The sequence below is a fragment of the Coenobita brevimanus genome, chromosome 101 (genome assembly GCF_032717465.1).
Source record: "Coenobita brevimanus isolate Jiangsu-jjx chromosome 101, ASM3271746v2, whole genome shotgun sequence".
Taxonomy (NCBI): Eukaryota; Metazoa; Arthropoda; class Malacostraca; order Decapoda; family Coenobitidae; genus Coenobita; species Coenobita brevimanus.
The window spans coordinates 11,362,616-11,389,209 of record NC_137054.1 but is presented as its reverse complement, the minus strand read 5'-3'; the positions used below and the strand labels follow the sequence as shown (position 1 = coordinate 11,389,209).

Below are 26,594 nucleotides of genomic sequence, written 5' to 3'. Positions count from 1 at the left end.
ACAATGTCCAAGCTTCACTTCCGTACGTTAGAGTTGGTACCGTATCACAATACTCTCATGTAGTAACTTTTTCACATCCATGCTCAGTTCCCTGTTTCTTATCACTGCTTTCAAGGAACCAGCAACCTTTCTTCCCTGCTGTACCCTTTCAAGCACTTCACTCTCCAAACCTCCATCCTTACTCATCACACTACCCAAATACTTAAACGTACTCACATTTTCCAATTCCTCACCATCCAACCTCGCTGTACATTCACTAACTTCACCTCTCTCAAAGACCATCACTTTACTCTTCCCTACATTCACCTTTAGGTTCCGTTTCTTACACACTCTCTCAAACTCATCCACTAAGCCTTGCAGCTCCCCTTCGTCTTCACTCAACAACACAGTATCATCTGCAAACAACAGTACAGGGAGTTTCCAAACACTATCCTCTCTCACCAGGGCCACTCCAACATCCACCCTACCTTGTACCTCTTTTATTACCCCATCCATGTACAGATTGAACAACCATGGAGACATGACACATCCCTGTTTCAAACCAACTTTCAAAGAGAAAAATTCACTTAGTTCACCATCCACACGCACTGCAGCCTTCGCACCATCGTACATACTCTTCACAGCATTCAACAACTTCCCATCTACTCCATATATTCTTAACACTTTCCACAATCCTTGTCTATCCACCCTGTCATATGCTTTCTCCAAATCCATGAAAGCCGCATACAACTTCTTTCCCTTCTGTAGAAACTTTTCCACTAAAGATCTAAGAATGAATATCTGATCTACACAACCTCTTCCCTTCCTAAAGCCTCCCTGTTCTTCTCCAACTAATTTCTCTGTTCTTTCTCTAACTCTGTCTATAAGTATCCTACCATACACTTTTCCTATTATACTAAGAAGACAAATGCCCCTATGATTACCACACACTTCTTTTTAAGATGAATTATGTCACATTAAGTTATTAGGTTAGCTTAGATGGGTTGAACAACAAGTGAAAGATTGACTTTGGAGCTGAATCAATCTGAAAGTCTGACAAGATATATGGCCACTTGTTGAGGTCTGAATGTAAAACTTGAGGTTGTATTGTTGATACTTCAAAATTATCCATTTCTGCACCTTTTAAAAGCTATCACATTGAAAATTACATTATAGTTCACTGAGAAAAAAATAACTGTAAATTGTATACATGGGCGCTCCAGCAGTTTCATCTTGCTTGTTAACTGGCAGGCCCAGGTTTCATTCCTGGAGGTATGAGGCAAAAAATATACCGTATCTCAGCTTTAAGCATTTTCACTTTAGCCTTATAACAAAAATAAAGAGGATGTAGCAAGTATAACTCTGAGCAGTATTTACCTTATTTGAAAGCGTACGTCCAGAAGTCTCATGCCTTTACATTCAATATAGCAATAAACTGCAGCATTAGTACAGAACCTGCAAATTTAATATTAACCTTTCAGCACATAGTACATATATGTTCTTCACCCAAAACCTTGATTATGCAGTGTGTTGTATATAGCAACGGTTTCACTTCCATTCTACCAGAGCTGGGCACTTCCACAATCACTTCTGCAAACCACAAATTCTGCATTGCTGAAGTGAGATTTTGCTTGAAACAAATTTTACACAAATTTGCAGTTTTGTGTTTGCGGAAGTACTTCCGCAAAAGCGAACCTTTCTGACCTCTGAGAATTTTGAGGAGTTTGTTTTTATGAAGGGCAACATGGACCTGCTCATGATGGAGTTGTATGACTGAAGAGTATGGAGGTTAGAGCCAAAAAATAGGGGTAGACTGGTGTGTCAACTTGTCGAGTGTGAGCTGTGATGTGTAATAATTTCATTCATTTATCTGTAATAGTGAATGATATACCCTTGTTTTGTAGCAACAAGTCTGATATACAGTACTAATACATCATCATCATCCAGACCTCCTTTCCCACACTACTGAGGGGCAGAGTGAGGATTAACAACGTCCAGACAACCCAAGTTTGCCCAATCCAATGGGCCACACTTCCATTCAGTCATCATTCAAGCCCCCCAAATCCTGGCTCTATCTGATATGCCCAAACCTTTCACCACATGTAGTAGTTTCGCATAAATGCATCCGATAATACATTTATTACAGTACTGTATATTTAAATATCTCATAATACTTAAAATATAAATTTTAGTTTTAGTACAAATATAGTTTTATATATCTCATTTAGTAGTACAGACAATTTCCAAATTCCATACAGCCACTTACTGCTAGTCAGAATAAATAAAAATATAACTGTAATGGATGATTAACTACAGGTAATTTTTAACCCCTTGATTAGGAAAAATATCATCTTAAACTTAATAAAAATCCTCTAATGGTACCCAGATTAAAATGAAACTGATGCTGTGGTACTGAAAGGAATTAAAATGGTCTGTGTTTGCAACTGCATTTGCGGAGCTGCAAATTTCAAGTTTGCGGATTTGTGGTGTCGAAGGAAATGGTTCAAGTTTGCGGATTTGCATTTGCGGAAGTGAATTTCCGTTTGTCGTGCCCAGCTCTGCATTCTACAACCACGACATTTCCGGAACATTGGACTCCATTTGATAGATTAGGACACCTTTAACTTATGAGTATACAATAAGCCACTGTTTTTTTTTCTCTCTTTCCAAAGTAATTAATACTGCCAACTACCAAAACCCAATTTTAAAGATGTCAACACGAATGCTTGTAGACTGTGTCCCTCGAAACGGGTGACAGATTAATACACCTCACATTCACACCAGTTTGCCAGGACAGTTTCCTTTCCGTGCAACTATTGTACAGTCCAAACTATCCAAGTTTAATTTTCACAGAAGGCAACAGACAAATTTTCCTTTCTTCTACAGGTGCCTGGAATTTAGACATCAGTCGATAACGCCACTGTTTCCCTAGAAACAAGCAACCCGATGACCCACCCAACCACAACACTATCCCCTCTGAGTTTGTTTACAAGTTTGCATGGTGTTTTCTAAATTTACCAAATATAAAAATCGACATTGTTTTTACTTAATTTTATTAAAGTCAAGTAAATTGTGCTTGATGAATATTGATGGCTTAACCAATGACTTACATTAAAACTATCCCTTGTATCCGCAGATCCGTGTACGATTATTTTTTTCAAAATCGGCAGATGAGTCTTCAAATAGTATCCCTGATATTTCTTTTCGTGATTATTTTTCTGCTGGTTATTGAAACTTACATAGAATTTCATTTATGTATATAGTAACATATATTTGAGACATGTATATTGAAAACAACACAGTCGTAAATATGATGTCTTAGTATTTGAATGCCAATGGTAATGTCTAAATGCCAAATATTGCTACATAGAATAACTATAAGTAAGAAACGAAGGATACAAAAAGGCTAGCTTTAAGTAGGCAGCCAAAACATGACATTACCATCTTGTCTGAATGCGACACCTCTGGTTTTTAAAGATACTATTTGATTTTAGCGCGCATGGGCACAGACTGAGCATATCACGTGACTAGATACCTGCATTGATTGGCCAACTTGGCGCATGCGCACCACTCATTCAGAGATAGAGCTGTTTACGCCATTTTGGTGCGGGTTCGGTTCAGTGTAGTGAAGATCGGCTTGAATCCAAGCCATCTCTGTATGTGGGTGACTAAGAGGATTATATATTAGTTAAAACATGAGTTCTAACGCCAACAACACCAGCAAGGTGTCTACGACGGATAGGGTCATCAAAAGTAAGTACAGATGAAGGTGTTCTATAGCTAGGAGAAATACTGGGTTTCATACACCAATGGCGGCAAAACGTCACCTCCCTGTGAATCTCGCTGTAACCTACAAGTGGTGGAAGACACACTGAATAGTGCCATATACTAGTGGAGTTACTTCTGCATGATGTATATGATACAAAATATTACGTGTGTATTTAATATATATTGGTGTATGCAGAGTAGATATTTTGTCGTCTGCTTGGCATTCCTATCGAAAATTCGTCTGCTAGGGCCAGCTGTTGGCCTGTCAGGTGCACTTCTCCTGAAACGGAAGTAGATCATGCAATGATACTGCGATATTCGTAGAGTCACTTGATTTCCCTGGATGAGCTCTTATAAAAAACATAAGCTGACAACTTTTATATTTCAGATGCTCGTACTCGGACCAAATTGCAAAGTTGCCAGCGGTGAATTATTGCCACAGTCCATGATATTTACCTCGAGCCGTAATTTTACTCTGTAGCAGAAGGATGTGCCCGAGTTATATTTACCTACGGAGGAGGTTTACTGTAGGAGATGGGAGTGGAAGTGGGCGTGGTAGTCAACGGTGGTAACTTGTAACGGATTCTCGGCAAATGGTAGTTTTGTTGGGGAAGAATGGGTCACCTGCCCGTAATACATACACACAGGCACTTTTTCAGAGCAATAATGGTTTTCATGTTCTTTGCAGGTGTGGGGAACAGTACTACTAGATAGTTACTGCCGTTAGTAATAGCATACCGGTATCGGTACTGAATGGTGATACAGGCGAAACAGGATGAATTCGGAATGTGATGAGTTAAACATTTCATAGGAAAATAATGTTACCGATATTAATTACTCGTATTATCTGTGAGTTATGGACAAAGTGAAATAATTTTATATGAATATTTTTGTAATGTTTATCCTATTGCATTACTGTGCGTGACACGAAAACTCGCTGTCATTAATATGCAGGGTTTTTTTTTTTATGAAAATGAGTTGCGTAAGCAGTTAAAGTAATTTTTTTTGTATAATTTTCGTAATGCTTTGTAAAATATTGACAGGTACACAGTGCCAAAAGGTGAAATGCATTGCATATCTTTGTACAACTGCATAAGAAAAATAATAGTAGCCTGGCGTGGTTTTATTATTACACATTTCCGCCGAGTATTGTAATTCTTTTTCATGTGTTACTTCCGTGGGTGTAGGCGATGTTGCGGTGTTGCTGTCATGTGATCTGTGTACAACGGATCCGAGCCGAGGAGTAGCTTGTGCTGACTTCTAGTGTGTGAACACACGAGTTTATGAATGTGGCAGTCTCATATTATGCAGCCGTGCAGATTTCACAACACCTTTTCCATTGCAATTTTGTGCACATAAAGCCATATCCTGCTGTATGGTATGTTATTGGTGCAAATTATATAGATATTAAAGTTATAAAAACAGTATAGGTAGCTACAGTAGAATGTTGAAGGTGTAATACGTAAATTAAATCGCTGCGAAAGAGGTGCTGTAAGCCTCCTTTGCCATAAATTACTCGTAGATTCACATGCGTTTGTTTACACGGCAGTTGTCTGTTTGCGGTCGAATACGAGAATTCTCACCCACTTACAAATATTTTGATTGGTGTAATGTTGGCTAGTTTGACTAATATTGCGTTGTTGCTCATGTTCATAATATTCTAATACGGTAACCCTCTTACATGATTGCATAGGCTACCGGAACGTTATCTTCTTTGGTTTTCTTGTTTAATATTAAATTCAGGTGACCAGATTTAAAGCTTGTTTTAGACCAAACTGAACTAGCTACCTGGTCCGACTGTGACTGTGCGTCGGTCCTAACGTGAGCATCTTTAGGACCAAACCGTGGCAAAGATGGAGAAAAGGGAAGTAAAAGAAAAAAAAAAAGTGCAAGACTAACGGTGAGGCCTTGTTATGTTTGGTATAGATAATACCCGGTATCAATAAACATGTTGCGAAACTACTCATAGTTTTATCCATACTGACGTGCGACTGTTATTACACACCATACTTGAAAGTAAGGGTCAGTACTTTTTAGGAAAAAATCTTCATATGGTGCCAAACTTAGTCGAAAAAATAATGTTCAGAAGCCATGAAGAGGAAAACTTACAGCAGCCATGAAGAACGAACGGAGCTTAACCCTTCATTCCGAGGACGTCTTGTTTGGGTTTATTCGTGCTTCGACAATTTTGTTCAGTTTAGGGGAAATCTCATGTAGTGAAGTGATTATAGAAGTCTCCCGTAAGTGGAATAAAATAGTAAAGGAACAGGAAGATTAAAGTGCAAAATGACGTTTTCGTGCTCCCTCTGTAACCCCGATGTTTTCGTGCTCCCTCTATAACCCCGACTGTGAACACTACGACAGAAGTATGGTACCGTAGATAGCCTATTTAGGTAGGCTACAGTATCGGAATCTTGTTACGTTCATCTTATTACAAATTTAGCTTCGTATTATCGAAATCTGAAGCTTTGCGTTTCATATATATATATATATATATATATATATATATATATATATATATATATATATATATAAAATATGCCTGTCTGGGCCAATATATATATATATATATATATATATATATATATATATATATATATATATATATATATATATATTATGCCTGTCTGGGCCAACACACACTGTAGCAGCTACATTCTGATATCTTTGGAATGTGTTTTCTTTTTAGACCTCCACCGACTTGGATATTTTCGATTTTGAACGTACAGGTTCTTCCCTTTCCATACCTTATCTTTTAACCTGCTAGTCAATTTTTTTTATTACCCTTATTTTTCTCTTAATTTGCCACCTTAATCATTCCTTTTTACCTTGGCTGAAGTTAACGAACAAACATCTCCCTTTCCTAATGAGATTTTTTTTTTTTCCGGAATAACCAAGAGAGGAGATCGCTGATTCATTCCATATTTGTCGCTCTATCTGGAAAAAACTAAAATAAGGTATGAGTTACGAGAAGGATGGTTAGTTTGTGTGTCCTGGCATTTGTGTGCATCCACTCTCGCACTTTAATCAGTAGAGCCAGGTAATTCATTTGTCCTAGTATGAAGTTAGAAGCTCAGAGTTAAACACACACACACACACACACACACACACACACGTTCTTGCAGCATAACCAAATGTTATTAAGTGCTGACCGACGAGCGTTCAGACTTCAGGGTAGTACCGAAAGTAACGTTACTTGTTAGGTTACTGCCATTTCCTGAAGTTTCATTCGGGAGAGTAGTGCTCTACTGTAAATTCTCTCTCTCTCTCCACGTGAGGTGATTACAGCTACGTATTTAATTTTACATTTCGTGGATTGTCAGTGATTAAACTATAACTGTATACCGGTACACTAGATACCTGATCTGTACTGTATGTTCCTACCGGTATTTGATTTTGCATGTGATAATGGTCGTCACTTAAAATATAACTACCGTATAGCCTGCATGCGGTACCGTACACTGCGGTACGGTAAATGTGACCTTAATCATTCATTGGAGCACTTACCGAGATTTATTTTTCACGAATGCATTAAAGTGACAAAGGACAGTGATGCACATTTTTATTCAGTCGATTATTTGTATTCATTTGTGGTGGGCGTCACGGCATTTGTTTTTTTGTTTTTAGTACTGTAGCCCAAGCGTTATGGATTATATAGGTTGTTTAGAAATGGAAAATGGTGATGGCCGGTTCTGAAGTGAAGACACCACAGTAGTATATTGTATTGTGTGAACTTTGATACTTCGCTACTCTGTTGAAACAAAAGGAAATGGACATGGCATATTAGGTCGAGTCCACACGTGCCCTGGAACATATGTTGGCAACACAGCTGGCAACATGTTTGGGTACATGTATGCAGCAGTATTTGGGCAGATGTATGCAAACATGTTTCCATGTAGCTTCGAACGCTGGCAGCAGAGGCGATGGGTCAAGTGTGTCCATACCAGGCAGCTGTTTCATCATGATGTTGCCAACATGATCTGGACGCTGCTGTTCCCAACATGTTTGCAGCGTGTTCGTTACTGTGTTGCTTTCAAGCTTCCAGCACTTTTTCGAGCACACGTGTGGACTGGTCCTTACGTAAACAAGTCGTACCGCATTATCGTATGAGCTCTGACGGGGTTAAGCCTAACAGCGTACCTTGGGAAACTTCAGATGAACTGTTGCTTACTGGTTGGTACGGTACTAACTCATTCTGGCCTGATATGGACTTAGCACCTTTAGGATAAGGGTTCTACATACATAGCCTAGCCTGTACCAGTACAAAATTCTTATAGACTCGTTTTTCGTGTAGTCTGATTCAGTATTTATTGCAAATTTTATAGGAATACTGAATTACTCTCCACCATGTGTTATTTTGGTCAGTGAAAACCTTGTGTTTAAGTGTGAATGAACTATAATTATGCCTTAATCCTTTCTTCCATCATCATGCTGTCGGCTCAGTAGTTGTAACATGGCAATTCGTAATTATAACGTGGCATTATAGAAATGAGCACTTCAGCGGTAAGTCATTACTGCCCGTATGCCACCAAGCTCCAGCACTGAAAAATCTCTCTCTCTCTCTCTCTCTCTCTCTCTCTCTCTCTCTCTGTGCGTGCGCGCGCGCTTGGGGGGATTGTGCTTAGAACTGTTTAGATCTCCCCGGATAATAAATTTTCGTGTGGGGGAGGATTACTTTTTAAAACTCCCCGTGTTTGGTGGTGGTCTGTGCTTTTCCACTTGGCTTCTCCGTGTTTACGGCTGGTTGTTCAACAATTACAGTATTTTAATCGTGTGCCCATTCTCTCCTTGTAGGCCACTCCAGACCTACATCATCGATATAATTTCATTTATTAGGCGAATCTTTATCAAAACAGCCCTTTTAAATAGGACAATTCGAATAATTTACCCCCTTTATATTGCTCTTTCTGTTACACTTTTTGTATTCTGAAAATTCCTGCTGTATGGCTGTCATTTTTTTTGTGTGTAATCGATTTTTCCCTCTGCAACGACCCTTGGTAAATAAGCAACCGGTAACACGATTACCTTGTAATTAGTTTCCCCTTTAGGCTATTATTATACCAGTTTGTGTTCTGAAAATACGTGTTGTAATGCTATCGAGTTTTACGGTTGCAAGTTCTTTGTCACACCGGACCCTGGTAAATGCGTCGATAACGGATAATGAAAGCTTTTACTGTGTGCTAGTTTTACTCGTACAGTATATATACTGTACTTATGTAATGCTCTGGTAACACTGGTACCGTAGATAGTTTTTTACAGTGGTTCGTATTCTGGAAACGAGCCCAGGTACGTTGAAAACAATAATGCACGATACCTTTCACACTTTCTAATCCCCCTCCTTTGTAAGTTTTGTATTCTGAAAGCGTCCTATGGTAGTCTTTTGTAATACGATATTTTGTGTTCCGAAAACGCATCGATGCGAATAATTTAGCGCTCGTCCCCTGTCCCAGTTTTCCCTTTTGTAGTTTAATGTTGCATTCTGAGAGCGTTTTTGTATAACCGTAATTTTTTGTAATGTTTTGTTGTGTAAACGCTCTTGATCACTTAGTGCGTCAATACGAATTCCATTTACCTTACCCTTTACTTTGTCCCAGTATCCCCTTCCTTTATTTCGTCCTCCGAAAACGCCTCTCGATAGTCTTCTGTAATGTTTTGTATTCTGAAACCGCATGGATGCGAATAATTTAACGCACCCTCTCACTTTGTCCCAGTTCCCCCATCTTCTGTAACGTCGTTTTGTATTCTGAAAACGCGCCTTGATATTAAAGGTGCTTGTATCCTCGCCTTCATTAAAAGTGGATTTATGGGAAGCCGGCACGCGAGTTTTAGTGCACTGCCCAACCCAAAAGACCAAATGTATTTCGGACATTTTTGGTGCCTTGAGACGATTTTATTCAGCATGTCGACTTTTTAACCCTTTTCAGTATGGTGGCTTTTTCTGCCTTGAGACTTATATAGAGTACTGTACATTACGTACCAGTATACGGTATTACGTATTTACTGTTAACTCTTTTCAGTCTGGTGACCTTTTCTTGCTGCCTTGAGACGATTTTATTCAGCTCATATAGACTATTAATACCTTCAATCAGTGACTTCTTTAATAGGCTACTTGCTCTCTCCAGACGATTTAATTCAGCGTATGGGGAGACTTGGAGCTGGAGGGAATGTTGGTCAAACTTCATTAATACCTTCGGCACAAGAGATCTTTCTTGAGTTGAATAAAAATGTCTGAAGTTGAGCAAGAATAAAATAAAAACGTCATTGGAGTTAAGGGGTTGATTTTAGCAGTCCGGTGACATTTGGTTCTGTTCTTGTCCCCCCCCCCCCCCGACGATTTCCATTCAATGTACGGAGGATCGCGAACTGAAAGTGTTCATGAAAGGTATGTTAACCCATATAGCCTAATTTCGAAAATCTCTCGAGCTTAAGAGGCGTCTAAAATTAGCAAGGGTAGGCTAATCGGAGTAAAGGGTCAAGTAGGCTAGCGCGAAGGCCGTACCGTATTCTATGCGGCATTGTACACCAGTAAGCCTCGTAGTACAATTACACATTAACATTGTTATTTTGATTTTAATATCGATGTAGTTTGTATATGACAAAGTGTACGGTATTGACGTGGAATAAACTGCTAAAGAATACGAGTAAGTGCTAGGACCTTGCCAAACCCTGACTGCTGTGACGTATTCTAATTTGTCCTTACTATCTCCATAGGATTTTGTTCATGTTAGGAGAGTACGAAATTGAGAGATTAAAGATAGCCTTCATTATCCCAGGCGCTACAAGACTTTTTTTTATTCTAACTTGGTGTACAGTTGCCATCTTTCTGTCTTGGATGCTGGGTTGTAACTGTAGACCAAGTAGAATATGATGTTAGTCACAGAAAAGTGCTATGGAAAGGATCTAGGGCCATGAGTAGGCATGTTGTCTTTTTCTACCACTGAATTACTCGAAATAAGTTACAGAAAAGACGAAAATCTGTGCTAACTTAGGGTGAAAGAAACAGAGTTCTTATGATGCTGTACTTACAACCTTCTAATGGCATTACTTGAACTTGGATATTATATTTGCGTTAGTGTCAGACGATGTCATTCGGCTAGTGAAAGTTTCTGCTGATTAGATGGCTCAGAGGATAATCTAACCCTGTCATTGCGCTAGCCTGAAGTTCTGCTGTTTGTTTTTGTAGGTGCCTAACGATTTTTTCCCGCAGATATACCGTATTGTAGCCGACTAATTAATCCCCTCAGTAGTGTGGTGTCTTTTTTCACTATATTCTTTCAGTTTCCAGACGGTCTTGTTCATCTTCGGAGGAGAGAGAGAGAAAGAGAGAGAGAGGGGGGGGAGGAGACTCGTGACGGGATTAAGAAACCAACTTTTCTCACCTGACTTAAATGTTCCGTCTATCTGTATTGCTGAGCTGTAGCAAGATGTATATTAACACTAGAGTATGTTGCTAGGCACGAAAAAGTAATGTGGAAAGATGTAGAAAAGTACCATTGCCCTTCAGACATTGCGTTACATGAAATAAGTTGCAAAAGAACGAAATTCTAAGCCAAGTTAGGTAAAATTATTAGAGGTCTCATTTATCCCATTCACTGCTGCTGGACTCCTCAAAGCGGAAGCAACTTGTCAGGTGGTAGTAAGAAAAAAAAAATCCTCTAGTTGAAATAATTAACCCAGTCACTCAGGTTTTCTTTTATAATACTTTCAGACTATATTATTCAGCTTGAAAAGGACTCCGTATTGAAGGGATTTATGAATATATCAAACCCATTAAGCCCGAAAAAGTCTGGCATAATTGTCCAGAAATTGCAAGAATAAAATTTAAAATACGTCATATGAATGAAGGAGTTGTATCGAACCGCCAAGAGTTAGGTCAGGTCAGGTCAGGTCAGGTCAGGTTGTTTGTTTGGTTACGATAGGTGAGGTTAGTTTGGGTTAAGTTTAAGTTAGATTAGATACAGTACTACATACAGTGTTCTTATAACGGGATTTTTTTTTTTTTGATGGGGGGAAGGGGGGATATTTTTTCCGTGCTTTGTTTTTATGATTACCGATACATAGCCACACATTAAAGGACATAGCCCGTTTGGTTGCTCTGTGTGTGTGTGTGTGTTTAGGATGTCCTGATCCATTCTCTCTCTCTCTCTCTCTCTCTCTCTCTCTCTCTCTCTCTCTCTCTCTCTCAGTATGCAGACTGCCGTTATAAGACTTCATTTCACGATGTTCGTCTTCCCATTGTGATGTTGGATTGAAACGAGAAATCTCGGGATGTGGAGTAGATACAATATAAAAAAAAGCTACAGAATTTTAAAAGTAGATATTGGTAAAAGGTAGAGTTAAGGGGTTATGCCATATTTGAGTACCCGGTACTAATTTTGGACGACATGGAGTTAGGCGTATGAGCTCGCTTAAATACGTGGACCAATGAGTAGAGGTGGGTTATGTGCGGGTTAGCGCGCGCGTGCGTGTGTATGTGTGTGTGTGTGTGTGTGTGTGTGTGTGTGTGTGTGTGTGTGTGTGTGTGTGTTTTAATCTTGTTCATTAAGCCTCCTAATGAAAGAGTGTGGTATAACTTGACGGTGAACTAGTTAATTGATTTCCTACCAGTACATACCGGTACCTGTCTTGTTTAGGTGTTAACGTGAAGGTTGAACACGCCATTTGTTAGCGTATATATGTTTTATGCATAGGCTATATAAATTAAGCGCTTTTGTTTTCCCGCCTCCATACACACGCTACTTAAAGGTCAAAGTTGTCAAACTATTGCCGCCTTGTCAGGTCGTATGAAATCTGATGTTGGACACTGAAATATAAAAAAAACTGACTGATTTAATCAGAGCTGTTGAGTCGGTACCCAAAACACCCGACTCCGACTCCTTGATTTCTTGTGTGTCCAACTCCGACCCCTTAGACTTTCTCTACCGTACATTAAATTTGCCATGATGGGTCTTCACTGACTTGCACATGCTCCAAATTCCCACCTCACAGTTAGATGCACTGGGAGACGTCACTTTGTGCTATAACCATTTCGTTCCAAGTAATTTCGTGTGAAAGAAACTCACCACTAGATTCTAGAATCAAGAAATTATCCAGACACGTTCACTAAGTGGGAAATCTGCTGATCAACGTGTTTGTTTACATTGTTCTCTTCGTTCTGTCGACAGATTGCAACACCTATGTTTATGATCACCAAACGAAGAACTGGAGAACAACAAAGTCCTAAATGATATGTGGAAAATAAGAGAAAATAAAAAAAAGAGCAGCAGCAGCAAGAAATAAAACAGAAGGAGCTGTTGTTCGAAACGCTATAGCTCCACATCACATCTACAGTACATTATGTTTAAAATTCCTTTACTGGTGGTTGGAGTCGGAGTCGAAGTCAGGACTTTTTTACCGACTCCGACTCCACAGCCCTGGATATAATGGACACAGAAATATCTCTGAAGCTTGTGACATGTTGAACTCAGAAATATTAAACGCTGAAGCATCTGATATACAGTAAGGGTCACTGAAACACCGAAGCCTTGTAGCAATATATATACCGTATATATATATATATATATATATATATATATATATATATATATATATATATATATATATATATATATATATATATATATATATATATAGTTTCCGACTATGGGCAAAGGCTTCAGGGCCCATTTCTCGGGGCAGTGGCTTATCCCAAGATCCATTAGTCGTCCTACCCCTCCACATGTCACCACTTCGGCGCTTACACCCACCGTCCGTACTAAATACATGCTAGGGCTGTCTTATACAGGACTGGTGTATTGGTATTTGCAGGGGAACTTTTTCATGTCGGCGGGTCGTCTGGTAGATCAGGAAAGTCTGCTTTTATGAAATTCAAATCCTTAAACTGTTCCCTGCCCCAGCCGGGATTCGAACCTGGGTCCATCAGGACTGCAGGCCGCGTTTATACCGATTCAGCCACCGTTTCCCCCACGTCATATGACGACATAACGGATACTGAAATAAAGCACTGAAGCTTATAATAGGTGAAGCTCTTAAGCCATTGATATTTCAAATACCGGTACTGACGTCATTGAGAGCCTCTGATTCTGAACTGAAATAAGAAACTGAAGAATATGATATAATCTGTGCTGAACATATCCTCCTAAGTAGTACATCCTCTTGGCATTTAATTTTTTCACCCACCAGATAATTTGATTCAATTTTGGGCGTGGGAGGCGTGTCGTAGTGAAGGAGCCGAACACACACGATCTAATCCCAGAAGTACGCTGAGGCTGTTACATTTTATTCCGTCTGGTGATTTTATACATCATAGGGAAGACCTCGTAGTGAGGGGGTTACTAGAAAAGACTACGGTAATTGAACGCTTAACGAATTAAATCTCCTTGCCCGAGAGCAGATGAATAACAGCTACCGTAGCGTAGCTATTACTTTTATTTCATGATGAAGTGGGCTATATTGCTACCACATCTGATCATTCCAAATTTAATCATTTTCCTACGTAATAACACGTAAACGCGTGGCAATGGCCTGTAACTAATAATTTATATAACAGTGGAAACTATTGATAAATGTCGTAAAGCTCACCTTTTTACATGTATATATATACATGTACTGTATATATACAGTACGTGTATGCGTACATATGAGTATACATGTAGCCTGTACTCTCTCTCTCTCTCTCTCTCTCTCTCTCTCTCCACACACAGCCGCTGCTTACTCTGCCCATGGTGCTGGGTGGCTTAAGAGGTCAAAGGTCATCCCAGCTGCTGCCTCACTTTGCTCTTGGTTAGGGCTAGTGACACTCTCTCTCTCTCTCTCTCTCTCTCTCTCCTAGGTATACTTTTTTTCTTTAACATCTGTTTGTCTACCTGATTACTGGAGAATTAATGGAAGAATCGTGGTATAAATTTGAGGATATTATTACCACAACCACCACCACCATCATCATCGTCATCATCATCATCATCATCATCATCATCATCATCATCATCATCAAGGTAGGGTTTGCCTGTACTCTATCGTACAGTTAGTCTTTATCAAGATTCCCTGTTTCCTGGATTTAGTGTACAAGGTCAGTTATCGATAATCTAATCTGCAAGTGTTCGGACAGTACCGTACACAAGACTGATTGATGGAAGAACGACTGATTGATGAAGAGGAGACATGGTGGCGTTATAGTAGTGTGAGATTGGTTGATGAAAAGGACTTGCGAGGTTGATTGGTTGGTTAATAATTCAGGTGTGTGATTGGTTGGTGACAGTGACTACGAGGTATAATTGATTGTTTGGTTAACAGAAATAGACGACATGAAATAAAGATCGATTGATTGTTGATTATACTGTACATAGCCTACTGTACCGTTAATCCTTAAGTTTGAATGACCACACGGGATTGATTGGTAAATTATAGATCTGGCTGGGTAATGCCCTGCACAATTAATTTATGGATTAATAATATGAAGATCTGGGAGCCTAATACACGAGATTGTTTAACTGATAGAATATAGATCAGACGACAATAACTGACACGATTGCTTAATTTGATGAAAAAGACTTGGTGGCCTAATACACCTTAGATGCGATAGGTCGGAATATGCAAGATTGAATGATTGATAATATGTTTGAATCCACAAAATAAATTGATCGATAGAATATAGATCTGGCGGTATAAGCGAAATTGTTTACATGTTGGACAGTACATGAACAACAAGAAACAACACCACGTCGACCGTCTGTCCTGTGGATGTCTCGCTCGTGGGTTTATATTGTGGCGTGGTAAAGGCAGCAGTGGCGAGAGTGAGTGCAACTGTACCCCCACCCTCCTTCCCCCTCTGCACACCCCCTCCCCACCTCTCCCTCCCTCTCTTGCGACCTTGACTTGATGGTGGTGTGGCGGGTGGGAAGTGACTAGCTAGAGGGAAGGTGTTGTGTGTTGTTATGGAAAATGGGGTGGATTGTGGAAGGTGTGGTGTAGTGTTGTATCGAGTAGGCCTATGTGTGAGTTGAACAGAGAGAGAGAGAGAGAGAGAGAGAAACACACGTACAGTCCTCTGCAAAAGTAATGTTCTCCTGACCTACAGTGATTCATAATATCATGTTAGTTTAAAAGTTGTATGTAGTCGTCATATTCTGTTTTGTTAGCTGCGCTCATACCTTTAAATAACCTACTCCTTACTGCCTAAACTAATATAATGTTTCGAGCTATTGATGGAAAGGAAAGGAACAGAACTTTTGTAGGCAACTGTGCACTCCTAAAAGAAAAAAAAGTGTTGTGCTACTGGGTTCGATGAGCTAGTTAAGGAAATGAGCAAATTCCTCAGATAGATCTCTTGGGTTCGTACCTTAGACTGTATAACATCGTGTGTCGTGGCTTTTTATGTACTTTTAAAAGATTAAATACCATGAATAATATATGCACTACCATTACACGGTAGCACGTGTATCACAAGACTTCAAGTTGCGGAATGCTAAGTGCTGTAAGTGGCGTGATTCTCTCTCTCTCTCTCTCTCTCTCTCTCTCTCTCTCTCTCTCTCTCTCTCTCTCACACACACACACACATTTTTTAGGAACGTAGAAGATAAGGATAACAACGTAGCTACCTAGGGGGGGGTATGTTGATGAGAGAAGCGGATGTGTGTCAGGGGAGGGGAGGAGGAGGGGGATATAGTAGAAAATGTGGCTCTTTTTGTTTTTGTCTTTTTCCTTAGTATCATTGATTATATTTGCATTTTCTTTTTTTTTTAATGCTTGCTACAACATTTTCTCTCTCTCTCTCTCTCTCTCTCTCTCTCTCTCTCTCTCTCTCTCTCCATTTTTCCACCCGATTACCTCTTCGTTCTCTTTGTTTATCCTACCTCCTTTGTTTCTCCAATTTCTCCCTTCTCGTCTGATTTTAGCTGTCCCTTTAGTTTTGCCATTTTACTCTTTCTCCCTTATCGCGTCCTGGTTCGTCCCCATCCTTTCCACCTTCCCCTCTCTTTTTCACCCCTTCCACTTCAGTTCCTAACCATCTCTTTCTTTTCTTCTCCCTCGCTGCTCCCAGATTCACTTCACTTCCTTCAACCACCTCCTGCCTCTTTCCATTTTCTCCACCTGAGCAATCCCGCCCTCTTTTGTTTTTCTCCTACCTTTCATACTTTTCTTCTGTGTTCTTGTTTTTCCTCCTACCCCCTTTTTCCACCTAATATTTTCTAGTGAAATAGGCTCGTTTATGTTTATCTCCTTCAAGCTGTAGGCTATCTCTCCCCTCTCGGCCTTCGTACTTTTGTACCCATTCCACCCCCCTCTCGTCCTCTCTCCTTTTCTCCTATTTTCTCTCTTTCCTTCCTCTACCTATCTACTTCCTCCTTTCACTTCTGTCCTTCCTCCCTGCCTTTGCCTTCTTCCTCTCTTCCCTTCTGTCCTTCCTCCCTGCCTTTCCCTTCTTCCTCTCTTCCCATCGCTTCTTCCACCCTTTACGTTTCTCGTTGCCTTTCTCTCCTTTTCCTTCTCTCCCCAACACTTCCTTCCATCCCTGGAAGCAACTCTCGGGTAGGCTAGCTGGCGTTTAATGAGAAGGGGGAGAGGTCTGCTTTCACACCTTATTTCCCCTTCCATCCAGCCCTATCATCATCCACCATTCCCGTCACTCGTTTCATCCTCTTGTCCTGCACCCACCCACTGTTTTCATCCACCATCATTTTACACTCCCCGCCCCCATCTTTATCCATCATATCTTTTGCTCCTTTGTTCCTCTTGTCCTTTTATACCCACCCTTTATCACCATGCACCATCTTTTTTTCACTCCACCCACCCTATGTTCATCCACCATCTGTTTCACCCCCTTCTCTCTCTCTTTCCCCCCTCCCACCCTCCCTATCATCATCCAGCATCTTTTGACACTCCACCCATCCCCATCTTCATCCACCCTCACTTTCATCCCTTTCACACTCTTGCCCCCCCCCCCCCACTCACCTCCATCATCATCTGGCATCTCTACATTCCATTCACGAACCACATTTTTTACCAAGTTCTCCCTTTCTCCACGCGGTAATTATAGGCCTGCCTCGTCGTTTCAGCTCGACCCTTCCATCCATACTTCGTTCCTTTTTACTTGTGTTCTGAACTACAATAATTTTTTTCTCCGTCTCTTTTTACCCGTGTTCTAAACTATTATTCTGTATATAATTTTTCTTCCCTTTTTTCCCGATTCGTCATCCTAATACGTACACGTTATCCATCCCTTCGCCCTCATCTGAAAAGGATGAAAGTGATGGTGGATGAAGATGGGGGTGGGTGGAGTGTCAAAAGATGCTGGATGATGATAGGGGGGGAGGGAGAGGGGGAAAAGAAAGAGAAGGGGGTGAAACAGGTGATGGTGAACATAGGGTGGGTTGAATGAAAAAAAGATGGTGCATGGTGATAGAAGGTGGGTATAAAAGGACAAGAGGAACACTAGAGGCAATGGGCATAAAATAATTGGCAAACGATTCCAGTCGCATGAAGCTAAGCATTTCTTCTTCAATAGAGTTGTAAATATATGGAATAAATTGCCCTCCAACGTAATAGATTGTAATACAGTACAAACCTTTAAAGGTCGCCTGGATAAGTATTTGGCATCCAACCCCCAGCTTAATATGTTTACTCCTGAGTAAAACACTTGTGTATGTATAATTTCCTGTTTTATTTTATTTTATTTTTTGAGAGCCTGGATCAATTTATTAAATGCAAATATAGGATATGCACAGATAGCCCTGAGTTAACGGTCACTACTCATACTTTTGACCTGTGATGGGCTGTTGATCACTGAGGGTCCCTGTTAGTTACGTGATCACCATCGGGATTTTTTTTAATGTACCACGGGTCACTGCTTCAGGAGGTGACTTGTTTGCTTGTCCCGCATGGGAAAGTTCCTAGTCTCAGTGGAGTGAATGGAGCTGGGGCCTGATTGACTGCTGCCTACCTTAATAGCGTCAGGCAAGGCTGCCACACCACCCCTGAATATCCACACTGTGCACTGTGCAATTTCCACACTGTGTCCGCAGACGCCCCGTCAACTCAGCGTACCCGTACAGTGACATGCATTAGTTATTTATTTATTAGATTATTCATTGTACTTTACTAATTTCTCTTTCAGGTTATTCATACTGGTAGCTTATAGATAATGTATTATAGAATGTAGCTTTTCCTTTTCAGTCTTTCCTATGAAATTTCCATGTCAGTTTTTCCATGCTGCGTGGTGGTTTTTCTCACTTTTTCTTGCCAGTTTTGGCTGGAGGGTTTGGAGGCGGGGGGAGCCATCTTGCTTTACTATCCTTATCCTTCAGCATGTAGAGTTAGATCTTGTAGTCATAGTCTACTCCGAACCAAACAGCCTCGAAAGGGCCATAAGGTCTGTTGCTGTTTGCTTTCCTTTGTACTCCTTTATACTCCCCATTCCTCCTTTCTCCCCTCCCCCACTTCCCATTCATCTTTACCCTTTCTCCCCCACTTGACCTCAGTCCTTTTTCCCCTGTCCTCCCCTGGCCCTCCTTACGCACATCATCCACCCCTCCTCTTCACCTTCCACTCCCCGTTCTCCTCTCTCCTCCCCACTTCCTCTTCATGCCCACATCTCCTCCCATTTCGCCCAGTCCTTCTTCCCCTTTTCCATACCCCCTCCCCCACTTATCCTTGTTCCCCACTCCCCCCTCCCTCACTTATCCTTGTTCCCCACTCCCCCCCATCCTTCCTCCCCATCATTCCTTCCCCCACTCCTCCCTATCCTTCCTACCCTCCCCTCCCTGTCCCTCATCTTTCTTCTCCTCCTTCCCCCCTCCCCATATTTTTCTTCCCCATCCCCGTCCTACTACCCACTCCACCCCACGCCTCTGGATGGAACGCTCGGGTGGCTGGCGTAATGAGGAGGGGGGAGAGGGTGTGCTTTCACTAACCTCCCCCCCTCCCTCCCTCACTTCTCATTCACCATTCTCTCTCTCTCTTTCTCTCTCTGACACACACACACACACACACACACACACACACACACACACACACACACACACACAGCAATAGGTCCTCACCTGCAGCAGTTGCCAACCTTTTCTCTTATATTATTGGAGGTGACTGCAGAGGAGAGGAGAGGTGAGGAGAGGGAGAAAAAAAAAGAGGAGGAAACAGGGAAGAAATGGGAAGTGTGGATGATAGAAAGAGCTGAGGAAGGAAGTGCGAAGACTCATTAGGGGACGAAGGTTAGAGGAGGGACACTGATTTGAAAAAAAATGGGAGGGGGGGATGATTTGAGAAGTTGTCGTGTGCTGTAGGCACTGTTATCATTATAATAATCACCATCCCAGTTTCTCATTGTTAACCATATTACAGGTAGGGTCAGGGCGAGCATGATGATAGCGATAACTAAAACGGTACGGTAGGTACGTTATTAGCCATTAAGTAAAGTAAGTGATGAAAATAATAATAATAATAGTAATAGTAATAATAGTTTCAGTAGTTGTAGGAATGTCTGTCGCTCCCTTTGCCAGTATCTTCATACCAACTGCCAACGTAAACACTCAGCCAAACCAAACCCACCTCTACAACCACCACAATTGTTGCTTATTCACCATTTACTCAAGGTATACAAATACAATAGTTATTTGTTTACCATGAGCTACTAAAGAATACAGTCGTTACTTGTTGTTCACCATTCCTAAAAATATACAAAGACTCGTTTATTATTTGCCATTAACAGAGATACGTACGGGACCGTAAGTACAATCATTTGTGCATACTGAAGATACAGAAATGCAATCGCCATTTATGCACCGTTACTAAAAATAGAGAAATGACGGCAGAAACTGCTTCTTTGCAACATTATAACCATGCATTCAAAGTAGCTAACAATATTGATAGCTACACATATTGACGCCACACCAAACATTCTCTGTACTATGATTTCTCTCTCTCTCTCTCTCTCTCTCTCATCAGTTTTATTCGACTTAGATGGGACATTCCAACTGAATGGGTTAGATAAACCCCTCTTCAGCACCTTCTTTGTACCACTACCACAAGCTGCCACCACAGTACACATTCCTCTACCACAGTAGTATACCGTACGCTACCACTACTGTCCTCATTCCGCCACAGTGCACATACCACTACCTCAGTTTACATGCTACCACCATTCGGCCACAGTGCCGCCATACCGATGTCCATTTTAGTGCCGTCTACTCTGAAAGCCACGACAGCTCCACCACAGCAATAACTGCCAGCGCAGGCCTCACCTCCTTCTCTCAGTTTATCTTTGTAATACCGGTTTTCCTGTACCCACCGGTTGTTATTTTTGTTCGACATTTTTATTTGGATTTTTAGAACTTAGGATTGGGTGGTATTTTAGCGAGTGTTGTTGACGTGGTATATACGGGTATTAGAAAGTACTGGAATGGGTGGTTTAACTCGTTACTACGATAACGGTGTTTATTTTTTTCAGAGGTACTTTCGGACTGTCATTCACGTCCAGAATGGCCTTTCAGAGTATCTACACTTATTCTTGCAGCTACCAGACCATCTAGCGTACCATATTAATCTCGTGAAGGACATGGCTTATTGAAGTTAGTCCATTGACAGGAGAAAAAAGGTTAATGGAAGAATATCTCATAGCCTACAGTCGTTACAAAGGTCACATTAGTTACACTTCAAAGTTTATATCCTACGACCATCATTATGCCTGGCGAAACATACCCAAGGCATAATAAATAAATAATAAAACTAAATAGATAAAGTGTAGCTCAGGAGGGGGTCTAATGGTCTTAGTGTTTCAAGCAAGCTCCTTCATAATAAACAGCCAACATGTACTCTACGTCCTTGTGCCACATTGTTTCATACGTCATCCTCGCGATTTTTTTTTTTCAGTGTGTTGCAAGTACACCGGATGGGCTATGTAATTGTTGTCTCGTTATTGTAATGGTCTTAATAGCCTGTTTAACCCAGCTGTGGTCGTTGGCGCAGCTTCTTTAGGTTAGTTGTAATCATCTTCATGGCTTGTTTATTCGTGTTGTTTTGCATGCCTTGTTTGAAATGATAATAATATTCATCTCTGTCGCACTTTAATGACTATATACTAAAATGTTGTCTGTGCTTATCATAGTCAGATGTTGTTGGTAGCGTGAGCCATCATTACATGTATATATTTGTTAGTTGTTCAGTACACCGATTCTTGGATAAACTTTTAAGGGCTTGTTTTGGTATGTTACTAGAGTGAGAACGCATGGGATTGGTATTAAGTTCATAGTATTTATAGACTAACCTACGATAATTGATTTTATAAGCCTAATTATCTGGCAGTGCTGTTGTTATTTTTCTCCTTAATAAAACTTCTTCACATTGCATTGTGTTGTCATGCATGGTGCAGCTGTGTTTTGCATAGATAGTTGATTTTCTTGCGTAAGTGGCAGATTTCCTCTGCATTTATGGTTGTTGTTACCCACACAGCGTCCCAGTTGCATCTGATTTCCAGTATTGGATGTTAAGGTGGTAGTTGTGTTGTAGTTGAGCTTGTGCTGTTGCTATGTTTTGCAGTTGTAGCTTTTGTGTTCTTCTTACGAGCGAGCGAGAGAAGCCAGCAAGCGTAGCGAAGCTATGTTTACTCTCAGATGAGAAATGAGCGGCCCGACACGACACGGCTCGACTGCGATGGTTTTCAGAGGCTAATAACTGTTCTACTGTATGAGACAGAGAAGAGATTCTTTCAACAGGTGGTAGATACATTCAGTAAATTTGGTTTTAGCTATATACCGGTATATACTTATGAGACCCAAGAAACCCTTGGAATCCCAGCTTTCCAAGGGAATGTATCGAGGACTTCAATTGACATGCTTCACTGAAACCGATTTAAAGCACTGCAAGTGACACAGGCGAGGTAGGGGAGAGAGAGAGAGAACGTGAAAGTAAATATTTTAGTTCAATTATTCTTCTGTTATTGTTCAACTACCTCACCAGAAATATTGAAAGTTTGCATCAAAATGAAATTATGACCATAGGCGTATGTACAAACAAACGCTGGGTCGCACGTCACACGCTCACAAAGTGCACGTTACTGCCAGGTGTCTTGTGTAGCTGTAGTTGTGTTGTGAAATTGTAGTTGTGTCATGTCATATAACTTTTAGTCTTGTTGTGTTGTAGGAATGTTGGAGGGTTAGAATTGTGCTGTTGTTAGCTAAAGGGTTGTTGGTAGCTAGAGCAGTACCGGTATTGTGTTGTGGGATTGTTAATACTAAATGTGTGTGTAATTATATTTAGAGATGTAGATGCCAGTGCCTAAAAATATTGTGGGTTGAGGTTGAAGCTGATAGTATTAAAAATAAAGAAAATAAATATGGCAAATAAATAAAACCCATTTACTACAGACGCCACGTTAGCTGATTTGTTAGTAACAAGCTGAGATGTTAGTCCAAGATGAAACTGGTTCTGATATTGACTTGCATGGTGAATGAATTTAATTGTATCGTTAATAGTGGTAAAGAATTGTGATGATAATAATGTTGATGGAAGTAGTATTTAAGAAAAGATGTCGCTTATAAGTTGGCCCGCTGCATTACTGATGTGGTTGCTGTTAACCCTTTATGGGCTATGGGTTTCTCTTAGCTGCATGAAAGTATTTGACGAAACCAAGAATTATATACCGTACCCTAGGCAGGGTCTCACCTTCTAAAGAGTCACTTGTGATGAAACGGGCGGGACGATGACAACGACGACTACGAAGACGACGACGACGATGATGGACGTCGTAGTCATAGAGATGTGCTGTGTGATTTTGTGGAGGCGTGACAAATGGGGTTGTTATTAATTGGGAGAATACTGACTACAATAGCAATTAAACGATGATGATGATGATGATGGTCTAAGTCAGGGAGAGATTTGGCGTGAGAGCTTGTGGAGGCATGAAAAATCTGGCTACTGTGTGCCGCCGCACATTGCCCTGAATATTTCTCGCTCTTCTACGGATTTTTTTTTTTCTTCCTTGCCTATTTCCTGTCTTTGTCTCATCCTCTCTCACCTTTATTTTCTTTCTCCTTCTGGGCTTTGGGTCACCCTGTCTTCTCAACACTCTCTTAGCGCTACTTTTTCCCTCCAGTTCGCTCAGTTCTCTCCTTTATTTTCCATCATTTTCTCTCTCTCTCTCTCTCTCTCTCTCTCTCTCTCTCTCTCTCTCTCTCTCTCTCTCTCTCTCTCTCATTTTTCATTTTATCTTCTTTACCTCCTTGGACTCTTCTTTCGCCTTTGACTCCTTTCCCATTTTTTTCCTCCCTTTCATCTGTCTCATTAATTTTCCTCTCACCTCTTCTCCCCTGCCGGCTTTAGTTGGAGGGATTGGTGGGTGTGGGGGAGCTTTTTCTTCGCTATGGACATATTTGTCTCATTGAACAGATACCAGTGCCAGAGTCGGAATAGATAGCATCCAAAATATCAATAGGTCTTTGTTTACTACCTACTTCCATTGTATTTATTCCATTTGTACTGCCGCTGACCTTTCCCTCACCCTCTCTGTCACCTTAACAAATAGCCTGGAAACGATCGCTCAGTCTCTTGCACTTTGCTTTCATTGTACTCCTCTTTGTATTCCTTTCTACTCCATCTAATCTTTCCCTCCCGCACCTATCGCCTTTCTCCCGTTGCCGGTACCGTATCAAGAATACTGTCGCTGTGTGTATATATTGTAAGGCTTCCAGGTTCCAACTCCTCTTTTCCTTCCCATCATATTTCCTTCATTATTTCATTTGCTCTCCCTTCTTTCTTCTCTCCCTCCTCATTCTTTCACCTCCTGTCTGTTCTTTCCATTCTATCACTTCCTTTTTATCAGATTCTTCTCCCCCTCCTCCCTAGTATTTAAGAGTGTACGGGATGCCATCCCACTCCTTTTTTCCCTGCCTGTCCTTTCCCTGCCTCTTTACCTTTCCGTTCCCTCCCTCATTTCATTCTTTCCTTCTTTCTCATCTTTTCACACCCCCTCCCTTTCCACCCCTTACCCCCCTCCTCCCTCCAGTATTTAAATGTGTAAGGCTTCCCACTTCTCTCTTTTCCTTCCCCTCCTGTTTCCTTATCTCTTTTCCTCGTCTCCCTTCTATTCATCTCACTCTCTTCTTCCCAGCTATCCCTCGCCCAGTCTTCTCTCCGGTGTAAGGCGTACCACCCGTCTTTTCCTCTTCCTTTCCTCCTTAATCGTTCCCTCCCTCCCCCACCTCTTTATCTTCCTCCTCTGTCCCTCCCTTCTTCACCCTCTCTGCGTCCCTCTCATCTCTCCTCCGTCTTCCCTCTCATCTCTCCTTCGTCTTCCCTCTCATCCCTTTCACATCTTCCCTCGCAGCTTTCCCTCTTCTTCCCTTCCAGTTCTCCCTCTTCTTCCCTTCCATCTCTCCCTCTTCTTTCCTCTCATCTCTCTCTCTTCTTCCCTTCCATCTCTCCCTCTTCTTCCCTCCCATCTATCCCTCTTCTTCCCTTCTGTCTCTCCCTCATCTTCCCTCCCATCTCTCCCACATCATCCCTCCCATCTCTCCTTCTTCCCTTCCATCTCTCATTCTTCCCTCCCATCTCTCATTCTTCCCTCCCATCTCTCATTCTTCCCTCCCATCTCTCCTTTTCCTTCCCTCATCTCTCCTTCCTCTTCCCGCTCATCTGTCCTTCCCCCCCATCTCTCCTTCCCTCCCATCTCTCCTTCTTCCCTCGCATATCTCCCTCCTGTTCCCTCCCATCTCTCCTTTTTACTTCCCATATCTCTTCTTGCCTTCCATCTACCCTTTTCCTTCCCATGTCTCTTTCTTCCCCCATCCCTCCCTCTTCCGTCTCATCACGCCTTCTCATCTCTCCCTCTTCCCTTCCATCTCTTTGTCTCCCCCTCTCACCCCCTCCCCATCGTGTAAGTAAGGCTTCCCTGTGCCCCAACAAGACGACTTGACCCACTCTTTAGCGGCTGGCAGGGTGACTGACTCCCGGAATGGATGTTGTTGCATAAGTGTTGCACGATGGATTGATGGCCTGTGATGAAGGATTGGTGACTGGTGAATGGATTGGCACTTGAAATGGTCAGCTGTTGCAGGATGGAAGAGTTGGCTTGTGTGGAAGGAATTGACATCGTTGCATAAGTCTGTTGAACGGTGGACCGACTGGCCGCCCTGTGTTGAAGGATTAACGTTTGATGAACTGATTGGCACATTTCGATTACATATGTGTATGGTTTTTGTAAGGTGGATTGATTAGCATGTGTGGAGGGAATGTTGAATAGTAAACTGATTGGGTCTTGAAGTGAATAGTTGTATAGAGTTCTTGCAGGGCGGCATGATTGTTTTGTGTGGAAGTGTTGCAGGATGGATTTTCTGGCCTGTGTTGAAGTATTGATGATTGGTAAACTGAACACCAAGTGGAATGATTAGTTGCTGCATAAATCGTTGCAGTGTGTGATAGAAAGATTGGCTTGTGTAGGAGGGTTGGGCGTTGCTGCAGGATGGATTGCTGGGTCTCAAAAAAGTGATTGTTGATAGATGAACCTGATGGCCAAGGGAATGAGTGGTTTTTATAGCATCTGATGGAGTGATTGACCGGTTGTTATAGTATCTGATGAAGTGATTGACCGGTGTGGAAGGACTGGTGTCCGATAAACTGGTTAGAACCGGAAATGGTGAGTTGTAAGGTGTGAGTGACGTGACGTGTGTGGGAGGATTGAACGATGTTGTAGATTGGTTTGGATGAATTGCTTGGCTGTTGTGGAAGGACTGGTGACTGGTGAACTGATTAGCACTTGAATTGATTAGTTGTTGCTTAGAGTTGTTGTATGATACATTAATTGGATTGTGTCGAAGGATTGGATATTGCAGCAGGATTGATGGATTGACATGTGTAGAGGG

At 41.3% G+C, this 26,594-nt stretch overlaps 2 protein-coding genes across 3 annotated transcripts in view; one reads left to right on the top strand and one right to left on the bottom strand.

Moving 5' to 3' along the window:
* Positions 1–1,429, bottom strand: part of Mppe (Metallophosphoesterase) — a 45,927-nt gene extending 44,498 nt beyond the window's left edge. Inside the window, exon 1 of the mRNA XM_080284334.1 lies at positions 1,357–1,429. Coding sequence (XP_080140460.1) covers positions 1,357–1,388 — 32 coding nt within the window. The 5' untranslated portion in view covers positions 1,389–1,429. The remainder of the gene's footprint in view (positions 1–1,356) is intronic.
* Positions 1,430–3,571: 2,142 nt separating this feature from the next.
* The window catches only part of LOC145414858 (serine/threonine-protein phosphatase 2B catalytic subunit 2-like), a 512,474-nt gene continuing 489,451 nt past the window's right edge, over positions 3,572–26,594 (top strand). For both annotated transcript variants that reach the window (XM_080284279.1, XM_080284278.1), the window contains exon 1: positions 3,572–3,732. In XM_080284279.1, the coding sequence (XP_080140405.1) occupies positions 3,675–3,732 (58 nt within the window). In that variant the 5' untranslated portion in view covers positions 3,572–3,674. The remainder of the gene's footprint in view (positions 3,733–26,594) is intronic.